The following is a 12,626-nucleotide window of genomic DNA, read 5'->3' as shown; positions in this document are numbered from 1 at the left end:
CGCTGAGGTGCTCTGGAGTCCATGTGGAGGAGCTGCACTTTCCTGTCAGGCTGCCTGTTGTAAGCTGTAGAAGGGAAAATGGCGCTGGTGAGCTGCTGGATCCACTCATAGTGAAGGCTCCGCCCTCTTAAAGGCGCGCAGCCTTCCCGCTTTTTATACTGGCTGAGGTGACAGAATAGGGTTTACAGTGGGTTAAAACCCCTGTAATATGTGCCAGTAGTGGGTAATAACATTGGCTCCAGCCGCCCCTCACTGCGGTCACACAGTGCCCCTGAAGCCTGGAGCGCAGCGTGTTTATGTACTGAGCACTGCAGATCTCTTGTGGTGCCATATAAATAAAAGATAATAACAACAAAAATAATAATAATAATAATAATAATAAGTCTGAAATACAGTAATTTAATATTTTTGCCATTCATTAGTTAAAAAAAGTGTTTTTTAACTGTTGTTACATTACAGTGATCCCAGCACTATCTGATATATAGGATTCTCAGTGTTCACACTGTGTTGGCATTATGGAGGTCATTCCGAGTTGATCGCTCGCAAGGCGAATTTAGCAGAGTTGCTCACGCTAAGCCGCCGCCTACTGGGAGTGAATCTTAGCATCTTAAAATTGCGAGCGATGTATTCGCAATATTGCGATTACAAACTACTTAGCAGTTTCTGAGTAGCTTCACACTTACTCGGCATCTGCGATCAGTTCAGTGCTTGTCGTTCCTGGTTTGACGTCATAAACACACCCAGCGTTCGCCCAGACACTCCCCCGTTTCTCCGGCCACTCCTGCGTTTTTTCCGGAAACGGTAGCGTTTTTCCCACACGCCCATAAAACGCCGTGTTTCCGCCCAGTAACACCCGTTTCCTGTCAATCACACTACGATCGCCGGAGCGAAGAAAAAGCCGTGAGTAAAAATACTATCTTCATAGCAAAATTACTTGGCGCAGTCGGAGTGCGAATATTGCGCATGCGTACTAAGCGGAATTTCACTGCGATGCGATGAAAATTACCGAGCGAACAACTCGGAATGAGGGCCTATGTTAATGTTATTATCCCCCTGCAGAATATCCGCTCGCCTTATGCAGATGGCCCGCCTGATGTTCTGTCATCATCATTATTAGTATTGGCACTTAAATCCAATCTGTACTGGATGCATCAGAAACAGGCGTCCCACCTCCATCCGCACTCTCATCCTACATGCCCACAATGCTTTCATGACACTATCGCGGGACACATCTGTTCTGTGCACTCACATGGTTGCTGCCCAGAAGTGTGCACAACACAGAGTGATCCGTCAATGCATAGATTGGCCCACCTGCTCTTTCAGTCTGTGTCTACATAGTGCAGCGCATGCGCAGTCTACAGTTGTTTTCTACGCCGCAGGCACAGTTTGTAGATAGTATACCCGCCGAATCCATCTGCATTTGGACATGCGCAAGACTCAGTGCTTTGCTGCTGTAATAAACTTCCCAGTATTCATTCCCCCCAGTGATATGACGGTCCCCTTTTTCATGGTTTAACTCTGAGCCATACAGAATGCTGACTGTCCCAGGACATGGGGCCTAATTCATGTTTGTCGCAATGGGAGTTTAACACGCAATGGAGCGATTATCGGCAGACTGCGCATGTGCCGCGATCGCAGTGTGCATGCACGAAAGTGCTGCTTCACTCTCGCTTGCAGTGATTATTTTATGAAAAAATGATTGACAGGAAGTGACCGTTTGGAGACATTAATGGAGAGTTTACGAGGAGTGGTTGGGAAAATGCAGACGTGTCTTGGCGGTTTTCAGGGCGTGTATCTGCTGATGGCTGTGTGATTGTACATGCTAAGACATGGCGTCTGAGTCGCTACTAGTGTGTCCAGTCTGCGTAGCCATGGAACAACCCTTAGCCCTGATGTTCCCTATTGTTGCATGTAGACTGAGAATGTGTACGCAGCTGTGATTGAGTTTGCAATGGCTCCGGTGTGCATCTCTTTTCATTGCTGGGCAGAAGCAGCACTTGCTAACGTTAGCAGTTCTGTAGCCTAGAATTGCATTTGTGTACAAACATGAATTAGGCCCCATTGTGTTGCACTTTTATCAATAGCTGCTACACACAGCAGATCTGCACTTCCACATACTTTCTACATGTTTGGCAAACTGTAAGGGGGGTATCCAATTACCCGCAATAGTGCCGCGGACGCAAAAAATAGGTGTTTTTTGCATTTTTTTTTAAATTACCCTACCCAATTAGGTCCTCCATTAAAACACCCATTTTTTGTGCGAAAATACATAGGTCCCACGAAAAGCCATTGACCTGTGTATTTTCAGGACACTTATCGCAGGTCTAGGGGGCACTTATTGCGGATCATGATATGCATGCCTGAGGCACGCAAAGCATAATCCCCGGTAAGTGTCGGCATCACGGGGAGGAGCGCACCGCATAGGGGCTAATCAGATAGCCAATTACCCGCAGCAAATGACCACTTTTAAAAGGGATAAATGAATATTATACTAAAATATTAGTTTTTAAAAATAAATAAATGATGCGTACAGTGTGTAGCACAGCCTTAGCTGAAATTCAAATGTTATTGCGTGTCAGGTGATTCTCATTATTTTATCAGTCCTCAAGATGATTTTGTAAGAACCCCAGAATAATCTAGCTATTCTTGGGTGTTGTTTCATAAACATACTGTATGTCATTAGCTTTTTCATTTGTAAAAGAACAAATATACTGTAGGCAACATTGCAGAGTATACATTTTGTAGTGGGTGTGAACTTGGTAGGCTGGGGGTCGTGACTGCATCATAATAATCGTGACCACACCACTGATCAGTATTCTTACTAGAAAACAGCTATTTATTGTGCCACACACACAGAGGAGGCACCTGCCTCATCTGTGTATGATGCTGCATTACCTCCCAAACACCTGATCACAGGCTGAAATCAGGAACGTCCAGTAGTAATTGGGACTATCCTGTCAATATTGGGACTGTTTTGCTGAAATCTGGATAGTTGGGACTCGAGTATGATAGCTGTACTTTATGATTAGAGCCCATTTGTAGTGAGTGCAGGATTAAGCCTTATGGCTTACCTCCATCCTAAAAGGAGTAAATGTACAGCTTGATAAGCCATGTTGTCATGTGAGGGGACTGCATGCTGATAGAATACTGTCTGCTTTTGCATGTAGCGGATTTGCACACAGCTGTGTCTGTATGCAGCGGATGTGCAGGAATACTGTGTACTAATGCCAAAGTAATCACATTGTATACATAGACACCTCCTGGCGGCTTCTGTGATCTGCGTCCGAAGATCCAGCATCGGATCACTTTGTGTGAACATCAGTCATCTGAGTAACCTCAGGCTACTCAAGATGGCCGGTGTTTTCACACAGACGGGGCCAGAGAAGGTGCAGCAAAAGATGCAGCCATTGGCTTGGCACCCAGAAGACAGGTGGCGACACAACCGCCGTACCTTCCCTGCAGCGTAACAGGTGCAGCATGTCAGTCATGCTGAGGCTTAGGGGACGCTGCAGACAGAGTCTCAAAACATGGCAGATGTATGCAAACCATCAGGCTTTATGTTTACACTGCGATTTATGGTTGATCTAAGACAACACCCACTCCCAACTCTAATCTGTCTATAAATTTACATTGCAGTGCCGCATGGCTTTACCAAGGTACAAAATGGCATCTTCTAGCTCGCTTAACAACTAAATTAGCACTTTATCTTTAACCCTAGTTATCCCATGTCAGGTATGAAGCGCCAACTGATCGGTGCTTCTATCCTTTTTACAATAACTGTGATAATTACATTCACAGAGAAACTGCCAGGCATTAGGCATTTGCAATCCACTCAAGTCCTGTTCCGCCTATCAAATAGAAAGCTTTTCTTTTTCAAGTGTTTGTTCTGTTTCATTTGAACACACTGTTCATCTACCACCTTTGTATTTCATGAGAAAAGGCTTGGTTATATGAGCCGCTCTAAAATAAAGGTGTCTCTGTTTTTAATAATGAACACGTACAATATATGGCAGCCATACTTACACCAGTTGCATCTGTACGGTTATAAAAAAGAGTGCAAATAAGCAAATCTACGCTTTCCCTTTAAAATTTGGACCTGAGAATTCATGACCGTCACCAATAAAATGCTATTGATGCTGTTTCCCCCCCCTCATTGTTTGATGCAGTTATGTAAATCACCCCGTTATTAAATACTCCCCCTCCTTTGTTCCTCCAGTTTCTCAGAGCAACTCAGAGTCTCACTGTCTCTCCTAAATACCTTATATTAAAGAAGGTTGTCTCCTTCTCTCCACATAAAGGGCATCATCTCCTCCTTCTTTTCCAAGTAATGTGTAAAGCCACTAGGTCCCCAATTTCAAGTACGTCATGACTCAGTCGGAACTACAGCCTTCAGATGGTCTATTGCTCACAAGAGGTCTATTTCTGGAGTTAATTCTATGCAACAAGAACATATGTGCAGGCACTAAAGATACCTACAGCTCACGTCTCTTAGAGAATAGTCTGACACTGTATAGTCTTTGGAAAATAGCACCCTACTGTACCTTCCAAGTATCAAGATTACATTTATATACAGTATGCAAGAACAGATTTATACAGTATATGCTATGCTTTGTCCTCCACCCAGCATCAATAAATGAAGATACTCTGGGTCCATTCCCTTCAGTCTTAAGATGGGTAACGTACCTATACAGTCGTCGGCCCAATCACCAGATATTGGAAGATCAGCCAAACAATTGTATAGGTGTGGATGCAGGAGTGTCAGCCGATAAACAGCCTAAAATGCGCCTGCAACTGTTGGATCGGGAGGTCACACCTTAAGTGCTGGTTAATATTTTACAAGCCAACCTCTCAATCCTATAGAATGCTGTACATATTAAGCCACTGTATTTCTAGCTCGGTGTATATGAGGTCACAGGGGGTCAAGCTGGGTACACACTACTCTGCTGATAGGGAGCATCTAACCCTATCATCCGAGTGATTGTAAAGATGTGCACCCAGAATCTCAAATATGCAAAAAGCATAATCCACCCTCCCCGCCCCCCCCCCTTTTCAAACTTTTGGACAGAAAGAACAAGACACTCTAAGGGGTATATTTAATAAAGTGCGGTTTTATATAAGTGGATATGTAGTCCATAGCAACCAATCAGATTCTACTTGTCATTTTATCTAGCACCTTCTAGAAGCTAGAATCGGATTGGTTATATACACCCGTAACATTCCTGGTTTGAAGTATATCCATGCTTGAGCACAGAGGGTCATTCAAAAAAGACTGTGGTACCAATTAAGTCACTTTTGCTCAAGCATGCATATCCTGAACGCCTGGACTCTTAGTGAGTCTTGATGACCGAGTCTGAGAAGCACTGCCTCCCAGCAGATCTAAATGAATCTTGTTTCTCAGAAATTGTCAGCTTCTGCCAGTGTAGGATGCCTCAGCACTGACATGAGTGGACAGTTTGCAGCAGACACCCTGCACTACAAGTGGTTGCTGACTCTCAGCCTTCATATCTGGTCAATCACCCGTGAACTCCCGGACTGTTACCTGTCAACGCAGAGAGCAGTGATAATGCCTACACCAGTGATCTGGTTGTTGAGGTCCAGGGCAGTCACAGCACGGCACAGTATATCACCAAAGACCCAACCTCTATCATGGAGCAGCTGATGGATAAGGAGGGGCATCCCAAGTAAGGAAAGGAGGTCAGCCAAGGCCAGGTTCACCACGTACAGGTCAGACACCAAGGTTTGTCGGCAGCTCAGTAGCACCACTAGGACCAGTCCATTGCACAAGACACCACAACCACAGATCATCCCATATAATATTCCCCACCCGGGACCACGTAGCGACACCACACCTGAGGCAGGGGGCAGAGATGTAGGCATCCAAGGTAGGGAAGGTGTCATGCTGCCAAAAAGGGGTATTTGTGAAAAATGGGAAGCTAAGAGCATGTAGGAGATGATGTAAGTTTTTGTTTCCTTCACATATTTTAGATTGTCAGCTTCTCTTCTCTTGATAATTTACAGTCTATCCCATGTGAGCGTTCCCTGTGTTTGGTTTTTCTTTTAGCTTCAAATTGAAAGCCCCCTTTAGCCGTGGTGCTATAAAGATACATACATACAGAGAGACCCCCTCATTCTCACAATCCTTCTCTGTCTGCTGTCCACTGTGTCCTGTTATATGTGGGGATAGATTTAGCCTCCCCTCTCTTTTCTTCAGCTTCTCATTGTCCCTTCAGTGTACCAGACCTAAAGCAGAAATATAAGGGTCAGATAGACAGTAATCACCTCCCTCCCACGCAGAGACATGACACCTGTATGAGTCCCCTTCTGTTCCCACAGAAATGTCAGCCATACGCGAGCTTCCGAATAACGTTACACATACTGTATACAGCACATCCATCCTGCTTTCATTACCAGTACACCCCTACCTGATTATGTACACAAATACACTCTGCTGTGACAATGTACAGTATAACACTACACAACATGACCTATACAATACAGCAGCTCCAGACACTGTAGTGGCACTGCATTAACCCAGCATGTGATTCACTCACTACCGAACATTTCATTCTGCATAATATACGCACTGACACACACACTTGTATACGGTGTGTGTGTGTGTGTGTGTGTGTGTGTGTGTGTGTGTGTGTGTGTGTGTGTCTCACACTCTATTGACACGTAGCTCAGTGGGTACAAAAGGCATGTATACCACAGTAATACATTTATACATTGGTCCTTATTGCAAGTGCAACACAATCCATACATAACTTGTGATGTATGCGCCATACACACCAAATTTACAAATCCAAATACATTTCTGTGCCTGTGACTTACCTCCCACAGCTGTGCCTGTGAGCGTATGAGTGTCTGCGTGTAAGTATGTAACACAGACACTGGATCCCTGCTCCAATCACCTGTGGCTTGATTGGAAGTATCGGGTAAATAGGAAGGAAAGGAGGGAATAGGTAAGGAATGTACATCGTAATCTACTTATAGCTACCCCTCTGTGCTTCCCTCCCCCTCTACTAATAAACCCATCTTTCCTTCCTGCTTTTTCTTGCATTCAGTTTGTGTATTGTCTCTCCTCCCCCTGCTTTCTACTTGACTATTCTCTCCCTCCGCTCGCCCATTTGCCCTCTCTTTAGCTCCCTGTTTCTGCCCTCTCCTTTCATCCCACCTCTTTCATTCCGCAGTATCTATTATTCCTCTCTGTCACCTTTTCTGACTCTCCATTTCATGTCACTTGCATTGCCTATCCTCTTTTATAACGCTTCTGGTTCTCGGTGCTTACAGTTGTCTCTATCCTGTTTTCCATTCTCTCTCCTAGCACTTGCATTCTCTCATACCTCTTATCTCTCATTTTCGTCTATTGCCCATCTCATGCTTTCTTCTTCACTCTATTGTCTGTCTTTAATATGCCTGCCTTTCTAGCTCAATATAGTTGTTTATGCCGTATTTTTGTTCCGTTACATCTTATTCATTTGACTTTCTCATGTTATTCCTTCTGTACCATTAACTATAACTCCTTTTATTCCCTCCATTCATTATTTGTTTACTTACACTTTTATTTTATTTTCCTTCCATATTTTACTCCCATTCATCCTTTTTCATTCTGTTAATCCCCTCTGTGCTCCTCTCTGTCTTTCTCTACCTCTGTCCTAGCTCCATATATTTTCTTTATTTTCTCCCTGTCTCTCTTTCTCTCTCTCCTCATACCTCTTTCCATTCCATCCCAATATCATTTATGCCACCTTATCTGACTATCATTCATTTCCTGTCCATTTCCAATCACTATCCTCTCCAGTTATCTTTCTTAGTACACCTTCCACCTTCCCTCTATTTCAACCCCCTTAATTGTATCTCTTTATTGTCACTCTTCAGTTTCCCTACTTTTTTCTTCCCTCTTTCTTTTCCTTTCCATTATTCCTTGTCTTCCATTCTCTCCCTTTCTCTCACTATGTTCCGTTCTCTCCATTTATCTTTCTTTAATCCCTTTCTATTGGGATGTAGTCAGGTGACCGTTGGTCGGGATCCCGTCGGTCAGCATACCGACGCCGGGGGCCCAGGGCTATTTCCACTCCTGGGTGTCCACAACACCCATAGAGTGGGAATAGAACCCGTGGCGAGCGCAGTGAGCCACCGAGCCTGTGGCGGCGAGCGCAGCAAGCGCGAAGGGGCTTCATTGCGCCCCCCTCCCTTCCCTGCCGGCCAGGATCCTGGCGTCGGTATGCTGACCGCCGGGATTCCAACCCTAACCTGTTCTATCCCTCTTTCTCTCAATCGGGTAAATGTAAGAACAGTCGCTATAGGGGGGAAGCGGTACAGCGCACTGAGCCCTTGTCCATATCAGCGCTGCTATCTGTAAGATAGCAGGCCAATATGCGTGGGCAATGTATGCTAACCATCCCGACACCTGGAGCTGCTGATTTCGACAGCTACATGGTGTCGATGGCTATAGACCACAGCAGGGTCAGAGCTGTCCCTGGCTGTGGCGGGTGCCGGCTCTGGATCGCGCTGGGGATCTCACGTGAGTAACAAGATCCCGCACATGCACAGAGGAGCCGGCCGGGCAGGGAGACACAGCGCATGAGCGCTGAGCTGATGCGCTGTGCGCTCAGGGGGACATAGCCAGAGGGGGGAGCGAAATTCAGCAGACAAGTTAGTACATTTTGTCGATGAGGCGAAGCAGGAAGTGTTATAGCGGCACGATGCCTGCCGCTATAATACATTTACCCCTCTATTCCTTATTTTCCGTTATCTCCCTATTTTTCTCTTTATACAAATTCTTTTATGAATGTAAATTATTAAGTCTTATGCTTCAAGCAAAACAATCATGGAAAAAATGGTTGCCCTTTTAACTGATCAAAAATGTGTGATCACGAGTAACTGATCACTCTTTTTTACAGTGATTTGTTTCAGACCTCTACAATGGATTCATGGATGTAAGTCACAAAAGAGACCGGGCTTCCAGGGGTGATATGGATGGCCTTATCAATTTCTGCTTTAAATTCTCTGCAATATATGCTTCCATAGCATTCATGAGTGTACAGAGACTATAAAGTAGTCAGGATTTTTATTACCAGGAACAAGATCTATGGCACAGATATAAAGTAGAAGTCCTCAGAAACATCCATGTAATCCTTGTACTGCTGTGCAACTGATTGGATGCAGTATTTACCACAATAGTTAGCTTTAATGGATCAGATAATCATGTACCTAAACTCTAGGCTTGGATATCCAAAAATCAAAGAATATATGGGTGAATCAGTTAACAGGAAAAACATGGATTCGAAACAAAGTGATTTAATATTAAGAGCAGGGTTGGACTGGCCCAGAAGGGAAACCCCCGGTGGGCCCCACTGCCTGGGATCTCACCTACTCTACTAGGGATCAGGTTCAAGACCGTGCACTTATTATACATTATACATATGTTACCTTATACTGCACAGGACTATGGTGTATTTTCTACAGTGCATTGCTGTTATTAATCTGATATATTATTATGTATGCGCTAGCAGTATTTACTATACATATATATATATATATATATTTATTTATTTATTAAGGGGCCAGACCATGCACTCTTTTATGGATAGCCAAACCTCTGTGAGAGAGTCCACAGCACTAAACATGGGTCCTCACCACTGCATTCCCCCCGTGGGCCCTTTATGCCCCAGCCCGACACTGATTAAGAGTATCAGTAATGGTGCTTTGCACAGGCTTGTCCAACGTGTAGAAAGAAAAACCCCATCTCTTGAGCTACGGATATATCCAAGTAGCTCTTTGCTGCTTCACTGTCCATAAAAGTAAGAATATCGGTAATACAATAAACTATCAAGTAGCTGGATGGCACATTTACTCTTGAGGAGATATAAAGACACAATTGTTGAGCAAGTCTTCCCGTCTTTTTTTGAGAAGTGAGACAGGGAAATTCCAGTCTGAATGGACTTATTTCTGTCTTCATTTTTGAAAAAGAATGAAGAGTGAATCTTTCTCATACATAAAGACTTTAATAAGGTAAGTACTGGATACCGGACCAAAGCATCCTTAATTTGTTCCAATCGGCCCAGTCTCAATCGACTGCAAGGAGGTGATTTGTTACATTTGCAAGCAGAAGCCCGGTGATCAAATTCAGTACAATGGGGCTAAATCAGACCTGGTCGCTGCAACGGCAGCGATCGTATGCTGAAGCCCTATGCCTTGTGCGCACGTGCAGCAGCCGCACTGTACGCGCGCACACAGTGAGATGCGAAAGCCTAAAATCCCAACAGGGGCTATCAACTAAACTAACCCTAAATCTCTTCAGCATCCTGACACCAAGCTGCCGGCCGCAGGATGCCGGCTAAGGGAGGGGCGAGTGCAATGAAGCCCCTTGTGGGATTGCTGCATTTGCCATGCTGCGGGCTTGGTGGCTCGCTGCGCTCACCACAGGTTCTATTCAGACTCTATGGCTGTCATGGACACCCACGAGTGGAAATAGTCCCTGTTGGTCGGCATGCTGACCATCGGGATAGTGAGAGGGCGGGATGTAGGTAGAGGTATTTTGACCTGCGGTCTTCTGACATAACTACATCCCAAAGTAATATACCTGCAGTAGCGGCTCTTGCCACGGGCAAGCAGGTTTTTTACCTGGGGCGCCGCTACTCCGAGGGCGCCGCCGCGGCAAGAGACGCTACTCCTGACCCCCTCTCCCCGACTGCAGCAGGCGCCGTGGGCTGTGTGGGCGCCCGCTGCAGCCGGTGTCACTGACTGACGCTAGAGGTCATAATTGACCCCTAGTGTTAGTATGGCGCTGCTATGGGAGAGATGTCATGACGTCTCTCCCATAGAAAGGAGCAGCGGTCCAGAAGCAGGAGCGGGGCTGGTAAGTATTGTTATTTTGTTTTGTTTCTCTTGTTTGCAAGCGGCGCTGCTACAGGGGGCACAACTACAGGGGGCACATACTGGGGGCACTACTACAGAGGGCACTGCTACGGGGGAAAAGCTACTGGGGGCACTACAACAGGGGCACAGCTACTGGGGGCAAATCTACAGGGGGCACAACTACTGGGGCACTACTACAGGGGGCACTGCTACAGGGGGAACAGCTACTGGGGGCAAATCAACTGGGGGCACTACTACAGGGGGCACAGCTACTGGGGGAAAATCTACTGGGGGCACAGCTACTGGGGGCAAATCTACTGGGGCCACAGCTGCTGGGGGCACATCTACTGGGGGCACATCTGCTGGGGGCACAACTACTGGGAGAACAGCTACAGGGGGGCACAAGGGGGCAACTGTGGCCATGCCCCTTCCCTATGATGAAGCCATGCCCCTATTTTTGACCACGCACCTTCGGCGCGCACCAGCTCTATTTTACCGGGGGGGGGGGGGGGAGCGCCACAGGAAACTTTCACCCTGGGCGCCACAAGGTCTAGAACCGGCCCTGTATATCTGCATTGTCTTGCTTGCATATGGTACATTCATTGGCGTACCTTATTTATTATTATTTATTTATTTACAGTTTCTTATATAGCGCAGCATATTCCATTGCGCTTTACAATTGGAAACAACAGTGTTAAGCCAAACTGGGTAAAACAGACAGACAAAGAAGTAGGATGGCCCTGCTCGCAAGCTTACAATCTATAGGAAAATAGGGAGTATACACATAGGGCCTAATTCAGACCTGATCGCTAGGGTGCATTTTTTGCATCCCTGCGATCAGGTAGTCACCGCCTATAGGGGGAGGGGGAAATCGCTGTGCAGGGGTGCGATCGCATGTGCAGGAGAGCTGCACAAACAGAAGTTTGTGCAGTCTCTGCACAGCCCAGGACTTCCTCTTCCAGTGCGATGATTGGGGCCGGAGCTGACGTCATAAACCCTCCCTTCAAACGCTTGGTCCCTCCTGCGTTTCTCTGGACACTACTTAAAAATGGTCAGTTCCCACCCACAAACGGCCTCTGTTAGTCACCTTGCGATCACCCGTTCGATCGCTTTTCTCGCACCATCCCGTCGCTGCGGACTGACGCGCCTGCGCATGGCGGTGCATACGCATGCGCAGTTCAGACCTGATTGCAGGCGGTACGAAAACGCAGCTAAGTGATCAGGTCTGAATTAGGCCCATAGATAGGCTCTATCTATAGCATAGCAGTCCTTCCACATTGCAAAGACAGTCCTGATGGGATGTAATTAGATATGAATGCTTCTGAAGGTCATGTGGGCGCTTCAGGAATTTAATAGGCTTGCCTGAAGAGGTGAGTTTTCAGGGGACGCTTGAAAGTTTGAAGGCTAGAGGAGAGTCTTATCGTGCATGGGAGGACATTCCAGAGGGTGGGTGCTGCCCAAGGAAAGTCCTGCAATTGTTAATAGGAGCGAGTGATCCGTGCAGATGAGAGACGCAGATCTTGTGCAGAGCGGAATGGTTGAGTTGGGAGATATTTTGAGATAAGTGAAGAGATGTATGATGGTGCAGTTTGGTTAATAGCTTTATATGTGAGTTTCAGTATTTTAAATTGAATACGGTAGAATACCGGTAACTAATGGAGGGACTGACAGAGTGGATCCACAGACGACGAACGTCTTGCTAGGAAGATTAGCCTCGCAGCTGCATTCAAAATGGATTGTAATTGGTGAGAGTCTTTTTTTGGGAA

The 12,626-nt window shown here is 46.0% G+C and overlaps 1 protein-coding gene across 2 annotated transcripts in view; it reads right to left on the bottom strand.

The window, feature by feature from the left end:
• The window catches only part of LOC134935056 (melanin-concentrating hormone receptor 1-like), a 36,546-nt gene that overhangs the window by 12,097 nt on the left and 11,823 nt on the right, over window positions 1-12,626 (bottom strand). The window contains exons 1-2 of one of the 2 annotated variants that reach the window (XM_063930360.1): window positions 6,832-7,133; window positions 5,540-6,240 (exon numbers count right to left, since the gene is read on the bottom strand). In XM_063930360.1, the coding sequence (XP_063786430.1) occupies window positions 5,540-5,943 (404 nt within the window). In that variant the 5' untranslated portion in view covers window positions 5,944-6,240; window positions 6,832-7,133. Of the gene's footprint in view, window positions 1-5,539; window positions 6,241-6,831; window positions 7,134-12,626 lie in introns of those variants that run through there. The other variant, XM_063930361.1, reaches the window with a different exon arrangement.

Source organism: Pseudophryne corroboree, chromosome 6 (genome assembly GCF_028390025.1).
Source record: "Pseudophryne corroboree isolate aPseCor3 chromosome 6, aPseCor3.hap2, whole genome shotgun sequence".
Taxonomy (NCBI): Eukaryota; Metazoa; Chordata; class Amphibia; order Anura; family Myobatrachidae; genus Pseudophryne; species Pseudophryne corroboree.
This window is presented reverse-complemented; position numbering and strand designations above follow the sequence as displayed.